Source organism: Notamacropus eugenii, chromosome 5, assembly GCF_028372415.1.
Source record: "Notamacropus eugenii isolate mMacEug1 chromosome 5, mMacEug1.pri_v2, whole genome shotgun sequence".
Taxonomy (NCBI): domain Eukaryota; kingdom Metazoa; phylum Chordata; class Mammalia; order Diprotodontia; family Macropodidae; genus Notamacropus; species Notamacropus eugenii.
In genome coordinates this window covers 23,639,885-23,656,177 of record NC_092876.1, presented here as the reverse complement: position 1 = coordinate 23,656,177, position 16,293 = coordinate 23,639,885, and the positions used below count along the sequence as shown (strand labels likewise).

The following is a 16,293-nucleotide window of genomic DNA, read 5'->3' as shown; positions in this document are numbered from 1 at the left end:
GGAAAGAGAAAGACAAGAGAGGAAGCAAGATAGAGAGAGACAGAGAGAGATGTGGATATTTGAAATATCTCATACTTCTTGTGTAAAATCATACCTATTATCCAATGGACTAATTCCACTTTTCTACTGTCTATTATACTGAGACAATCTCAGTATGGGAAGGAAATGCTTTTGTTTCTTCCATGTTTGGTCTTTTTCCAAACAATCCATTTCATATTTTCCCCAAACTGATTCCCATGTTTCCACTCATGAGAACATGGAATAAATACACAATATTACTCCTTTCTAAACTTTACTTACTCAATTACTTGGAAAATTTTTTTAAATGGTGAGGAAAATGTAAAGTGAAAAATTATAATCCTAAATGTAAATCTTTCCAACTACACAAAAATCGGAGGGAGGTGGAATGGAGTGATAGAAGAAAAGCAATAAATTATTTCCCATGGGATGTATCTATACATACACATCCATAAATACATACACACGTGCGTACATATGTACATAAATTCAAGATAAGAGAATAGGAAAATGGGTTTTGCTGCAAATAATCCCTCAAAGCATAATATGTAATAATATTTTCAAACAACAAAAAAAGAGAGAAATAAATGACCAGTTCAACTGTTCTTTCTATGACATAGGAATTTTTGTGTCCAGGTATCATTTACCTGGCTGAATCCAAAAAAATTCGATTATGTGAAGAGATAAAACTAAGACAACAACATCATGGTTGCAGACCTAGTACAAAATTTTATAGATAGACCAATAGATAGATATACAGATACACATGTACTTAACAACATATATATTTTCGTTCCAAAACAGGCAGGATTTCACTAGTTATAGGTATTGTAAGAGTATTTTGCAGGGTGTCTAGATGACTTCAGATATCATCTCCCACATGGATGTTTCCATCTTAGGGTTTCTGAGCTGGCCTCAAATTTCCATATTAATAAGCATATTTCTTGTGGAGGGATGGGGTTCCAGCCTCACTCTAATTAATCACTGGAGGCCCAGACCCCAGGAGGGAATCAATCAATCAATCAATCCTACCTCAAAACGGGTATTAAGGGATTTTCATTTTAACTCCCCACAATGTATGGACAAGCCTTCAGTCAATTTGAAGGCATTCTAGGAAACTGAGTCATTGGATGAAGGCCATAAGGGAATCATCATGGCACTGAGTGAAAGAATCAGAGCCAGGACTCAGCTAATCCATGAAGGGGGCAGCCCAGAGCTGGAAGACTGTAGGTGGGGGAGGGCCTGAAGGAGGCTGACCTTGGACTTTACAGCACAGGGTAGCTGAGACACCAGAGGGAGAGCCAAGGGCGAGTGTTTTAGTCCTCCCCACTCACCCTCCACTGTCAGTCTGATCAGTAGAAGCTGAGTGAGCCCAGAAGAGGTTTTCACGAGGTTCTGCTGGACCTTATCCTCCTCCTGCACTAAGCTGCCCCTAAGCTTCCTGAGGGCAGGCACATCTCCCATGTCTCTGCATCAGCAGGGCCCTGCACAGTGCCTGGCACAGAGGAGGCTCTTCATGTGCCATTGCTGAAAAATTGGAGAACAGGATCTGACCTGCATAGATAAGCTGACAATTGTTTTTACTGAGATTGAATCCCAAGGAGATAAAAGACATGACCCAAAGATCTGAGAGCTGCTAGAACATGCAAAACAAAATTCATGACACCAGGATAAGTAAAAGGACAGGGGAGACCCAAAGGTGTAGGGAAATTGACTGAATTATGTGGGATGAAAACACTGGAAAATGGCATTCTTGTGGTTATAGGAATACAGAGAAGCACATGAAGGTGAGTGTGAACTGAAGCATCATGGGAAAGGTGAATCCAGAAAGACACTGAGAGCCAAGACCATGGGAATCAACATGAAAAGAATTGGCATCCAGCCAAGAATCACCCAGCATTAATTAAGTGCTTACTGTGTGCCAGGCACTGTGATATGCACTGAGGATAACAAGGTAGAAAAAACCAGGCCAAATTCATCAGAAAGTCTATAGCCAGGTACTTAGAAGAGACAGGGAGAGTAGAAAAAATAAATGGAAATGTGAAGTAGGAAGTTGCATTATATAGCTGAGACTTGATTCAAGCCAGGAAAAAGGAAATGAGAAGTGTAAGGCTTCTAGGCATAGGATACAGCCAGGCAAAGGCATGGAGATGAGACATGGAATGCCATGCCTAAGAAACAGGCAGTTGGCTACTAGACCTGGGTGGGAGAGACCTTAGAGGAGAGTGAAGTTATAATCATCACCACCAGCCTTTGTGCCGTAATTCAAAGTCTTCACAACACTTGGTAAATATCACATTTGATCCTCACAACAAGGCTGAGAGAGGTGTTGTAATTGTCCCCATTTTACACATGGGAAAACTGAGGCTGAGAGAGAGGAAAGACTGACATGAGATGCCTGAGGCAGGATTTCAGCTGAGGTGCCTGATCCCAGGTGCCCTTTCACAGGACAGGGGCAGCAGTGTTTAATGGTCAGCACCAGCTCTGGGACAGCCACTGGTCACTGCCCCCCATTAGCCACATAGACAAGCTGGTCCATACAAGATCCACAGCCCCAGCCTATGCAGCAGATCCGTCTTTCCCCAGCACCTGAGTCCTGACTGTCCCTGCAGCTGGCCCAGGACAGGAGGCCCCTCCCCACTGAGCTCAGCTAAGGAGGCCAGGAATTCTCTGTGGGGAAAGGAGAGGTGTTAGTGTTCTGAGGATTGTCCTCCCCTTTTTTTCACACCAGGGTTTCCTGTTTCCTCTTCCTCTTTTCTCTGAGACTGACAGAGATGGGCACAGGGAGCCACGGTGTTCAGGGAGTGATACAAAGCCACAGCAGAGCCTGCCTCTGTCCTCGCTCATCCATGCTGCTACTGCTGCTGCTGTCCCTGCTCTGGGAGGGTGAGTGGTGTTGGGGAAGAGGGAGGTTGGTCTGAGGGGTGAGAAGAGGTGGAAATGCTGACCAGGCCCATGTCTGCCTTCAGAGTCCCTGTCCCAAAGACTGGACCTAAAGCCATGGGTGACTGTGCAGGAAGGGATGTGTGCCCACATCCTCTGCACCATTGAAGATTACAGAATATCACGGAATGAGCGCAGCAGAGTTTATGGCTACTGGTACAAAAAACAAAAACTCAGTGACCGTCTTGTGGCCACAAGTAAACGGTATCGGACAGAGGAAGTCCAGGAAAGATTCCATCTCCTTGGGGATCCCAGGATGAACAATTGCTCTCTGAGCATCACAGATGCCCAATCTTCAGACACGGGCACATACTACTTCTGTTTGAGAAAAGGAGATGGTACATACAGTTACCCACAGCCTGAACTTTATGTGAATGTGATAGGTAGGATGTTCCTCCCCTAGGAGGCTCTAAGTGGATGAGGCAGGGAACGGGCTGACTTTGGAGACCATGATTCTGCCTGTGGGAGGGGTAAGAATATGTGGAGGACACATAGAGAAGTCACTCAGGAAGCAGAGCAGACCCAGGGAAGGGTGTGAAGACCTTGCCTAAAGCTCCAAAGCTGTAGAGGGGAGAGAACTTGGTGGGGTCCCCTTGGTGAGGAGCCAGGACATTCAAGGCTTAAAGGGGACATGATTCTGCTAGAAAGATCTCTGGAGTTGCTGCCAAAGGAAGGAGATTCAAATCCCAGGTCTCTGCCTGACTCTCTTCGGGGCATTTTGCCCTATTATTTCCCCTCCCTCTCTGGGATTCAGTTTCCCCTTACGTACAATGAAGGAATTATTTTCTACTGCGTTTAATATACCTTCCTTTTGACCTATAATCTATGAGTGACTCAGGGGCTGAGGATGAAGAGGATGCCCCTAGGAGTCTGTTAAGGAGAAGGGGCCTGAAAGAGATCCTGTTACGAGGGGAACACAGTGAGAAGTTGAGGGGTGCAGTAGGTACCAACATCTGGAAGGACACTAAAGACCTAATTCCCCTCCCCAGACAATGTCTTACTGTCTCTCTCCAGGCTCTCCAAATGTGATCCAGAAACCAGATATCGCTATTCCAGAGGTGTTAGAGTCGGGAATCAAAGCGACTCTGAACTGTACATTTTCTTGGGCCTGTGGGGGAAAGAGACCTTTCAAATTCTCCTGGATGGGGGCTGCCCTCTCCTCCAAGTCACAAAGCTCTGGGGCATCCCATTCCTCACAGGTCTCCTTCATCCCTGGGCACCAGCATCATGGCACCAACCTCACCTGTCAGGTGACACTTCCTGGAGGCCGTTTGAGCTCAGAGAGAACTGTCCAACTCAATGTGTCCTGTGAGTGCTGGGGCAGAAGGACTGCATCCTACAAGAGAGGGGCTGAGGGAAGATTGTATTTAGGGACCAGGCTCTAGGCCCAACCCTGTGTGCCTTTTTCCTGAGCCAGGGCAGAGAAAGGTGCCTCCCAATGCAAACAAAGGCTGGGATTTCCAATTTTTGTTCACTCATTTGTTTATTTATTCATGGAGGGGGAAAGCCAAGGCAATTGGGGTTAAGTGATTTGCCCAAGGTCACAGAGCTAGTAAATGTGTCAAATGTTTGAGGTCAAATTTGAACTCAAGTCCTCCTGACTCCAGGTTCAGTGCTCTACTCACTACACCTGCTGGCTGGGCCAGGGATTTCCTATTTTCTCTCTCTCTCAGACTCTGTCATTTCATGTGCCAATGTTAGTCTGTGATTCTGGAATTTAATCTCTTCCCTGCCTGATGCTGGGCTGGGAAGAGAGCCCCACCCCAAGCCAGCCTGGTGCTTCTGTTGCAGATGCTGTGCAGAATGTGACCATCACTGTGGCCCAGGACAACAGGACAATAGGTATGAGCAGAGCCCCAGCGGGAGGGCAGGGAGGGGACCTGGGGGCCTGAACTTCTACTCTAAGGTGGGGTGTGGATATCAGGGAGAGGAGGGAGACTGCAGAAACAATTTCTCTCACTCTGCAGGCCTAGGTTCTCTTTGGGTTAAGTGTCTCTTCACCTCCTGGACTTACATCAGCTCCCATTTACTCTTGACTTTAAGGATTAGAAACCATTTTCCTCCCAACAGTTCCATGAGATGGAGTGGGAGAGTTCGTGTCCCCACTTTCCAGATGAGGAAACTGAGTCTCAGAGCTGTGGGCAGGGCCTGACTTAGCTCACAGAGGTCCCCAGCACCAGAGAGGTGTGAAGTCTAAATGTAGAGACTGAATATAGTGACCTCCCCGTTGCACCAGGCTTGGCCTGAGAGGGTCAAGTCCTACGTTGAGACCCAGTTCCCAGGGCAGTGCTCTGCCTACTGGACCCATCCAGGTTTCCCTGTTGGGAAAGCTGACCTGGATCTCTACAGTCCAGGCCAGATGAGGAGGTTTTGTTACCTGGGGCACTGATGTTGATTTCAGAGCTGATCAGCTTGGGGGGGGGGGGGCTTGGGGTGGGGTTGAGGGGCTTCGGGAGGAGGAGACCACAGGGATGGGTCAAGGACAGGGGGATGGGTCAAGGAGGTGCTGTCAGTGGGGACAGGAGTCTGGCCATCCAGGCTGAGCTTGAGCATTCAGTCACAGCAGGTAAAGTATTGGCCCTGAGGTCCCAGGGCAGCTGGTGGTAGGAAAGTGGATCCTAGTGGTGAGTACAGTGGGTTCCAACTACAGTGATTACATTTTGCCAGATTTAGATTGTCAGGCTCAGTGCAGATAATTCAGTCTCCTATGACCTTGTTTGTTGTGTCTGTGATTCACATTAACTTTCACTTAATTAGTACAGTGACAGAGAGACAGAGAGAGGAAGTAAGAAAAGAAAGACAAGATACAAGTAAGAGATGAACGAAGTGGAAGGTAAAGAATATAGAAAGAAAGGAGGGAAGAGGGATGGAAGAAGCAAAACACAGAAATACAGTAGGAAGGAAAAAAGAAAAAAGTCAGATAGAAATAAGGAAGAAAACAGAGAGAAGGGAAAGGGGAAGAAGGGGGCAAAGGAAGAAGAGAAGAAAGGGCAAGGAGAAAGAAAAAAGGCACAAAGGCAAGATGTAAGAGAGATAAAGAAAGAATAAAAGAAGGAAGAAAAAGGAGATGAAAGAAAAGTAGAAAAGAATGAAAGAAAGAAGGAAGGAGGAAGGAAAAGAAGATTAACAAAACCCAATCTCAGGCAAAGGCAGGAACACGACCAAGGCTGAGTGTGCCCTGGCAGCAGCAGAGGCAGGGGAGGCCTCCATGGTCTGGGAGCAGCCAGGGAAGATGCAGGGCAGGGAGAAGGGGCATGAAGCCAGGCTGGGCTTGGCCTGGGGTTTCCCTTCCTGCCTGGGATCCTGTCCTCTTTCACTTGTCCCTTCCTCATGGGATCTTGGGGAAGTCACCCCAGCTCTCTGGCTCCCAGGTAGGGGGGTCTCTGAAGTCTCTCCAGGTTCTCACTCCTGGGACCTCCTGATCTTTTTCTGTTTTTGTCTCAGGAAACATCTCAGCTCTTGTGGTGCAGGAGGGACGGTCACTTCATCTGCTCTGTGCGGCCACCAGCAATCCCCCAGCTACACTGAGCTGGATCTTGGGGAACCAAACTCTGGCCTCTTCCCAACCCTCAGAGGATGGAGTCCTGCACCTGGATCTGCCCCACCTGGGCCCAGCAGATGGAGGCAATTACACCTGCCTGGCTCAGCATCCTCTGGGCTCCAAGCAGGCCTCCCTGAGGGTCTCTGTGCAGTGTGAGTGTGAGGGGGCTGGGCACCATGGGGTGCTTGGGTCCTGGTGGGGAGAGGAGAGTGTCACCCACTAAGAGAGAGGTTCTCCTGTATCTTTCCACAGATTCTCCAAGGATTATCAGCCCCTCTTGCTTCTGGCTCAAGGAGGACTTGATCTGTACCTGTTCTGTCCAAGCAGAGCCAGCCCCCTCCTTGTTTTGGTGGGTAGGGGGAAAGCTTGTGGAGAACAATAGTAACAGTGACACCTTCCAGGTAACATCAACCAGGTCTGAGTCCTGGACCAACAGCAGCCTGAAAGTGAAGGTGGACAGGGTCCCCAACATCACTGTTAGCTGTGAGGGGAAGAACCCCCAGGGGACCAACACTCTGCTCTTCCAGCTGGTGCCAGGTGAGGGATAAGGGAGGGAAGGCAACTGGGGCAGAGGATCATGAGGATATTGGGCCCAATATGGCCACCACCCTTGTTCACCCCAAATTCCCCTTTTGTCCAGATGGGCTCACGCTGTCTCATGAGTTCCCACAAGGTATGATCCTGGGTGTACTTTGCGGAGCTGCTGCCACAAGTCTGCTAGCCCTCTGCCTTCTTCTGTGAGTGTGGGGGCTTGGAGGAGGAGGGGATGATTCAGGAACTGATGGCCTGCTTGCGTGTCTCAGAAATCCTCACATACTGATGTCTCCCTAAGTTCAGGCACAGATTTCATAGAATAATAAGACTGAGAATTAGAAGAGAAATTCCAGCACCCTTCTTTTTTCAGATTGAAAAAACAAGAGATTCATAGAGGAAAAGTGAGTTGCTCAAGGTCACACTTATGACCTTATGTAGTCAAGTCATGTTTTCCAATACTCCAGGCCCCTGAGTTGAGGTGAGCTTCCAGGAGTAAATGGGGAAGCTGGGGGTGCAGTGACTAGAGCACTGGTGCAAGTCCTGCCTCAGACATTTAGAAGCTGTGTGAACCTGGGCAAGTCACTCAAACTGTTTGCCTCAGTTTATTCATTTGCAAGTTGGGGGTAATAAGAGTACCTACCTAACTCGTAGGGCACTGTATAAATGTAAGCTGTAACTAAATGGGATCTATTTGTAATTGCGTGGCACACTGCCTCGCACACAGTGAGTGATACAGGAAGGCTATCTGCTGTTATTATATTTTTAAATGGAATCACATCTGTATAGTCCTTGGCACAGTGCATGGCACATAGTAGATACTTAGTATATTCTTGTTTCCTGCCTCAGTCCCTCCCCTCTCGCAGTTCCCCAAGCTGAATCATGGGTTCAGTGTCACAGTTAGTGAGGGACACACCCTAATTTAGCCCCACATCATCCAGGGTCCTTTCTCCAAATTGAGATGAAGGGGAAGTAACCCGACTTGATCATTCCTTCAAAGAGGAATTTATATTCTCCTGGACAGTAGGAGGAAAGACTCCAGGGTAAGAGGCTAAAAATTGCACTCTTTAAAAAAAATTAGGGCACTTATCCTTCTCCGTTTTGTGAAGCCTCTGACCTGTTTAAAGAAGTTTTTTTTTTTTAATTTTAGTATTGCCTCTCCCTCTGAAGGAAGAAAAAAAATAAATTCTTGTAAGATATGTACCTAGTCCAGCAAAAAGTCCAATTAAATACTGTAATGGTAATCAAACTGGGATCTTCTGCTATTTTTGTTTTACTAAAAGTACCTCTGATTGAATAATGTGATTAAAGAATTGATGGGCCTGGCCACTGAGGGAAACTTGATTAGACAAATTGTTTTGTAGGAAGGTGCCAAATACCTTTTTGTTTCTATTGAGGCCCTGGGTCAGAGGGTTATGCTGTAAAAAGTATATAAATACTCTGAGGGTGAGGTTTTACTTTGGGGCTTAATTTCTGGAAACAAGTCTGTGTGCCAGATGAGAATCTGGAAAGCTGCTAAGCACCCCCTCCCCCACTAGGCTTTTTGAAAATCCACATGTTGGTGCTTCCTTCTCTGGCAAAGATATGTGGATGTTAGTGGTCAGGCAGTCTGGAAGCTCTGTCTGTTGATTTTGGATTTTTCTGAAATTTTGATTTTGATTTTCTCTGATACACGTACTGGATTCAAGTAATTGTTAACCCCTCCAAAGTTGCCTTTCCTTTTATGAATGCAGGTCTAAGAGCCTGTGATAGCATACGTTGGGGTGTTTACTCTTACAAACACCCAAAGTGAAATTCTGCCATGCTTTCTCAGTTCCTTTTTCACTTTGATTACATTCTTTTCTGTCCATTGGTCTTTCCCCTTGATGGAGAAAACAGATAGAAGATGAGAATCTGCCTTCCCTCTGCAGGGCAATGTCCTTTCCCTCTACCACAAACAGTGGCCCTGTGCCTTTTCCTGCCTCTCCCCTCCACCCTTTTCATCTTCCTTAGCTTTTCTCCCAGTTTTGTCTCCTTCCCAAGCTTGAACAACCCTGATCACACCTTCCCACAACTTTACTATTTATTCTTGCTTACGTTGTCTGTCTTGGTTGAAAAACCAACTGGGTTGGTGAGCTCCTTCTGCATCTGTATCAGTCTTTTTACTTTATTTTTTTTCATTTTTAATTAAAATTTTTATTTTCAGTTCAAATTCTTGCTCCCCACCCCAATTCTTTGAGAAGGAAAGAAATATAATACCCATTATAGATATGAAGTCATGCAAAACAAATTTCCAAAACAGGAAAAGCAAAAACAAAGGAGGAAAACATGCTTCAATCTACATACAGAGTGGAGGTTGAGAAGTTTTTCATCGTGAGACATTTGGAATTTTTTTGGATCACTGTCTTAATCAGAACAGATAAATCTCTCATGGTTGAGCATCCTCACAATAAATGTGTGCTGTTACCATGTACAAGGGTCTGGTTCTGCTCACTTCATTTTCCATTAGTGCATATAAAACTTCCTATGCTTTTCTGAACTCATCTACTTTTCCATTGCTTATAGCACAAGAGTATTCCATCATAATCATATACTACAATTTCTTCAGCTATTCCCCAATTGATGGGTATACCCTCAATGTCCAATTTTTTGCCCCCATCAAAAGATTCTTCCCTTATCAATAGATTTGGCAAGTAATTTTCTCCATACTCCTCTAATGTGCTTATATTATTATCCTTTGCATGTAAATCATGTATCCACTTTGAGCTGATCTTGCTAAACGGGATGAGATTTGGTGTATACCTTATGTTTGCTGGACTGCTTTCCAGTTTATCCAGTGGTCTTTGTTGAGTAGTGAATTCTTAGCTTGGTTTTTTAGTTTGTCTTGAGCAACTCTAGGTAGTGTGGTCATTTCCTTTGGAATGTTGTGTGCCTAATCCATTAATAAACCACTCTATTTCTTATTCAGTATGAAACTGTTTTGATGACTGCTGCTTTGTAGTAGAGTTCTGCTTGGCCTCCTTCCCTGTTGGATTAGATGAATTTTAAAATGTGACTCTTTTTGTGCCTGTGGTGGGGATGTATGTGTGTTTGAAACAGAGAGAGGAGGGAGAGAAGGAGAAAGAGAGAGAGGGAGAGGGAGGGAGAGAAAGAGAGGGGCGTCCAGGGAGAGGGAGAGAGAGAGAGAGAGAGAGAGAGAGAGAGAGAGAGAGAGAGAGAGAGAGAGAGAGAGAGAGAGAGAGAATTGTTTCTCTTTGAGTCAATTCATATGAGAGTGAGGTCCAAAGGATACCACTCCCCCCTCCACTTCCCTCTTCATTGCAAAAGCTCTTCCTTTTATGCCTCTTTTTTGTGTGATAAATTTCCCCATTCTTTTCTCCCTTTCCCCTTCTCCCAGTACATCCCTCTTTCTGACTCTTCCATTCTTTTCTTTGACATAATCCCAACATAATAGTCTTGTACTTCTGCCTCCTATCTATGTACTTAGCTCCTAACTGCTCCAACAGTGATAAAGGTCTCAGGAGTTACATGGATTATCCTCCCACATAAGAATTTAAACAGTTTAACCCTGTGGAGTCCCTCATGATTTCTCTTTCATTTTTACCTAGTTACACATCTCTTGATTTCTATATTTGAATGTCAGATTTCCTATTCAGCTCTCATCTTTTCACTAGGAATGCTTGAAACTCATCTATCTCATTCAGTATACATTTTTATCCTATAAGATTATAATCAGGTTTGCCAGCTGGGTTATTTTTGGTAATAATCCTACCTACTTTGGCTTCTGGAAAATGATATTCCACGCTCTCTGTTCCCTTAAACCTGTGGTTCAATTCAGTCAGTTGGCCCTAACTGTTTGTGACCCCATATGAGGTTTTCTTGGGGAAAATACTAGAGGAGCTCCCCATTTCCTTTCCCAACTTGACAGATGAAGAAAATGAGACAAACAGAGTTAAGTAACTTGCCCAGGGTCATACAGCTAGTAAGTGTCTGAGGCTGCATTTGATCTTAGCAAGAATAGTTTGCTGAACTTCAATCCTGGCACAATATCCACTCTCTTACATAGCTGCTCTGTATAGCAACCAAAGCTAAATCTTATGTAATGCTGCCTGTGGTTCCACAGTATTTGGACTGTTCCTTTCTGGTTACTTGTAATATTTTCCCACTGATCTCAGAGTTCTGGAATTTGGCCATGATATTCCTGGGAGTTTTCATGTGGGGATCTCTTTCAGGAGGGGATTGGTGATTTTCATTTCTTAAAGATGGGAGCAACATAGAAAACATTTTTGGCAGTCAAATCAGTAGATGGGCAGAGATTTCAAACAACAGAGGGTGCTGCTATGATGAGTGGGATAGAGAATTGATTCAGGAGGAGTAGAAGGATTGCCTTGCTCCAGTGAGGACTCACTGGGAATCATAGTGGAAAAAGAATTCAGCCTGTGATAATTGGGAACAGTATTATCCCATAGGATCACAGGACATAGAACTAGAACAGACCTTAAAGACAATTTTAACCAAGTCATTCATTTTACAGATTAGGAAACTGAGAACTAGATGGAGGAAGGAATTTCCCCAAGTTCTCAGAGGGAAATAGTGACAGGTAAAAGTCTTTTGATCCTCTGCCTCATGATTTTTTCCTAGACCCTCCTGTGGTTCATAGGCTTGTGTAAGTTGGAGCTTGGAGATCACAGAACAGGAGAATATCACAGAGAAAGGTACCTTAGAGAACCTGGAGTCTGAGTACTTCATTTGACAAATGAAAAAGCAGGAGAACATTAAGGGAAAATGCTATGTCCAGAGTCAGGCAGAGAGCGAGTGACAGGGCCCTTCTTCTCTGCATCCACATCTCAGGTTCTCTCCTCTACATCAACTCTGTCTTTCTATCTCCTCAGGGGAAAGATGCTCAAGAAGAAGTCAGTGAAAGCAGCAGCAGCAGAAGCATCCAGGGTGGGAGCAGAGGTAGAGTATGGCAGCCCTGACTCCCCAACTGTTCACCCAACTATCTCACTCCCCAGCTCCCTCTCTCTTCCAAAGCCATCTCCCCCCACTTTTTACTCCTCTCATGATGCTGGGACCTGCTTTGACTGAACTCCCCTTTGCCCTTTCTCCAGGATCACAAGAGACCATCCTGGGTGGACCTGTCCCTCAATTCTATTTCACCAGCTGCAGACTCAGCCCCAACCCCAGCAGCTCCAGAGGATGGACTAGATGACTTACATTATGCCTGCCTCAACTTCCAAGCAGGGAAAGCTAGAGAAGACCGTGGATCCACTGATCCCCTCAATGAGTACTCAGAGATGAAATTCCAATGAGTTCAGTCTTCATCCCTTGTTCTACACTGGGTGGTTCACAATTCAATTGCTTACCTCGCTCATCATATTCCACAAATATGTATTAAAAACCTACTACAGACAGATTTGGATAAGACACATCACCTATACTTGGGGAACTTTCAGTCTAATAAATGGATCAAACACAAACCCAGGGTAGTGTCCCCTCCCCAAACGTGGACTCCTCTTCATGAATTGGGATTCTGAGAGAGTCATCTGCCACCTTGTGCTCTAGGGGTCATTTTCATGGACCACTACATTTCAAACTCCATAGCTCCTGAGCCCCCACCAGTGCGTTTCCAAATAACATTCAAGTGGAATAACAAGAACAAGAATTTCAAAGCATCCATTCCCAAAACTTGGGACTGACTTTCCCACAAATACAGACAGGGTATGTCTGTATGGAAAGAGAGGGTGAGCACCAACTCTTAGTGAATGATAATGAGGTACATGGACAGGGAACACATGTATCCAAGCTAACTAACATCACTGGAACTGCAAGTCCTCAATGACTTTGTCCTTCCTCAATTGTCCTTGCAAAGTTCACTGCTGAACATGGTATGTATACTAACTTGCTGGCCTTGCTGCTGTGCTAGTCCAATCCACTGCTAGGCTGGGTCACTCTACTCCTGACCAGTATTAGCTCTTCACAGGGCACAGCATCTCTGCTGGATAGGTCAATCGCTTGGATTCACTTGGTTGAGTGTCTATACTGTTCCTTTACTAAGCTTGATTGGCTCCATGATTAGAGCTACAGTCTGCAGAATTTCCCATTTCAGACTACTCACTAGGGAAGATACAGGATTTAGATATTCCAAATTCACTGCCCCTATGAATCTTCACGTCTAGCAAGGAAATAAGATGCCAGCACAAGAAATGCTAATATGTCAGAGTACTGAGTAAGTCCCAAGTAGTAAGGGCATTTATCAAACATTTCACCTTAATATTTACTAAGTACATACTAAGAAGGCCCTTTGCTTGGCGCCTGAGTACTTCCAACCTCATGTCACTCATGAGAAAACTGAGGCTCAGAAGGGAACAGGACATCTTAGATTTAGCCACAAAAGGGACCTTTGAGGTAACTGAGGAGCGGTGACCTGGGCTGAGGAGACATGCAGACTGGAATGGGCTACTCTGTGTTCAATAGGGCACACTGAGGGGTTGCCATAGCACCAGAAACACTGATTGTGAAGGTGGGGAATGTGGTTTCCAAACCACATGTGTCTACACCTTGGTGGCTAAGTGTGTAGACCTGAGTTTGAATCCTACCACCTAATCCCTGTCTGCTCATATGTCTCTTCAGATGTAACAGGAGGAGATTGGATGCTTATGGTCGTTTTCACTTCTAAATCTGTAATGCAATGATCCAGTGTGGGATACCTCTTGATAGTAATTCCTAGCATTTAGGTGGCATTTTAAGGTTCACAAGTGCTTTACAAATATTCTCTTATTTCATACTTACAACAATCTCATGTTATCCTCCCTTTACAGATGAGTAAACTGAGTCAATAAACAATTAAATGCCATGCCCAGGGTCAAAAAGCTAGGAAATTTCTGAGGCAAGTTTAGAACTAAGGTCTTCCTGACTGCAGGTCCTGTGCTCTATGCACTATGCCACCATCTGGCTGCCTTTACAAACCTAGAAATGTTAGCTATTATTGTTACCTATAAAACCTTCTTCATGTCCCTTCCTCAGTTTCTCCATATGCATAGGAATTGTAGTTTTTAAAAAACTTGACTTTCTGTGTGACATTACAAGAGTTCCTTCCCCTCTCTGGGATAATAACAGCTTGACCAGTTGTCACAGGTAACAAGTCAGTTATCTGCTCCAACTCTCTAGCTTAACAAATGGGAAAACAGAAGAGCAGAGGAGACATGCAGTTTCCATGAAGCTACATGCCTGGAAAGTGACAGGGCCTGTTTTCAAACCAGGTCCCCCCACTACAAAGCAGGGTTTCTTTCTACTCCCTGATACTGTGGCCTTTAAAACCTGCAGAACACTGACCCAGTGGGAGAATGAGTTGAACTGAGAGACGCATGGTTAGGCAGAAAGAGAGATAGACAGATAACAGATAGAGATAGATTCAGAGAGGTAGACATAGATAGACAGGGAAAGACTATGGTGGGGAAAATCTGCAATAATTGAGAAATGAAAGGATCTAACTTCTGAGAATATCAATTTACTTATTTACTTTGCATTGTTATTTTTTTCTCAATTACATCTAAACAAAAAAAGTTAAACATTTATTTTAACACATATTTTGAGTTTCATATTCCTTTCTTTCTCCTCCCTTCCCCCCTGCTTGAGAAGGCAAGCAATATGACAAAATTGCACATGTAGAGTTCTGCAACCTTTCCTTATTAGCGATATTGCAAAACAAAACATAGACCAAAAAAGAAACAAACAAAAAAATAAGAAAAAGTTTTTAAAAGTATGCTGTAATCTGAATTCAAACTCCAGTTCTTTCTCTGGAGGTGGATAGCATTTTTCATTATAAATCCTTGTCTTAGATTATTATATTGCTAAAAACAGCTGTCATTCACAATTGATCAATGTACAAAACTGGTTTTGCTGTGTACAGTGTTCTCCTGGTTCAACTTTATTTTACATCAGTTCATGTAAGTCTTCCTGAGTTTTTCTGTGAAAACACCCTGCTAATCATTTCTTATAGCAAAGCAGTATTCCATCATGACCATACCATAACTTGTCCAGCCATTTCTTAGATGATAGGTATCCCCTCAATTTGAAGTTCTTGGCCCCCACGAAAAGAGATACTATGAATATTTTTGTCAATATAGAGCCTCTTCCTTTTTCTTTGGTCTCTTTGGGGCATAGACCCAGTACGCCTATTTCTGGATGAAGGGTTGCTTTATCAGTTTTTTAAGCAATGCATGTCAATTGCATAGCAAGTTAGGAGCAGGCCACCTCAACTTGACACTGGACCCCAAACACAGGGGGACACAGATTTTTATACAATAAAAGATAACAAGAAACAGGATACAAGATAAGATAAAGTCTGATTTCATATTGGAGGAAAAATTGCTTACGGACTTTTGGTGTTGGGAGGGGGAGTGAAAACAGATGCAATTCCCTCAAATCAGAAAAAGCAGTATCACACTCCCCCCAAGTATCCCTATTCAAACACAGGAACAAGTACACAGTAACTCATTGACCAGTATCAGGCCAATTTTAAGATAAGACATATGGGTGCTTGAGATGTACAATTGTGAGGAAACTCCTTGCATCCCTTTGCGAATCCACCTAGTTTTCTGGTTGGTATAACCAAGGTCCTCAGTTAAGTGTCTCTAAGTAGCAGGTAGAGGGAGTTCAGCTTCCCAGCCACACAGAGACAGGTTGAAATAATGAAATATAAATTCCTCAGAATTCCCATAACTGAATGAAGTTTTCTCACAAGAAAGAAATTGGACAAGAGTAACCAGGTCCCTAATTGGAAAAAAAATAAAAGAAAATGTATCTAGATCCATAATTGAGTCACAATGTGGAGTCACTACGGTTCATTCAAATCCCACAATTCCGAGAGAGAGAGAGAGAGAGAGAGAGAGAGAGAGAGAGAGAGAGAGATGATAAAAACAGACAGTAAAAGTAGAGAGATACAGATGGATATAGATAGCTACAGAGAGATATATAGGTAGATAGATAAATGGATAGATAGATGAGATAGCTAGAGATAGACAGACACAGAAGTAACCTGATACATATAGATAGATAACTCCTCACATGCATTTATATATATATATATATATATACACATCTATATGATTTATATAGATATGTAAGTAAACATACATATTGTTTTCCTCAAAAGACAACTTGAGTCTACTCCCATGGGCTTGCTGTGATCACAATTATATATAACATTGGTTTCACACAAAATTAATTAAAATATAAATTGGAGGATGTGTCAGTGGAATAACCCATTGGTCTCAGAG

At 44.1% G+C, this 16,293-nt stretch overlaps 1 protein-coding gene across 1 annotated transcript; it reads left to right on the top strand.

Moving 5' to 3' along the window:
- Positions 1-3,439: 3,439 nt before the first annotated feature.
- On the top strand, positions 3,440-16,001 carry LOC140503615 (sialic acid-binding Ig-like lectin 5). The gene is made up of 7 exons (XM_072607751.1): positions 3,440-4,269; positions 4,753-4,803; positions 6,406-6,654; positions 6,755-7,039; positions 7,143-7,239; positions 11,905-11,971; positions 12,124-16,001. Exons 1-7 carry the CDS (start codon positions 3,954-3,956, stop codon positions 12,322-12,324), a joined length of 1,266 nt encoding a protein of 421 aa, XP_072463852.1. The 5' UTR covers positions 3,440-3,953; the 3' UTR covers positions 12,325-16,001.
- Positions 16,002-16,293: the final 292 nt, after the last annotated feature.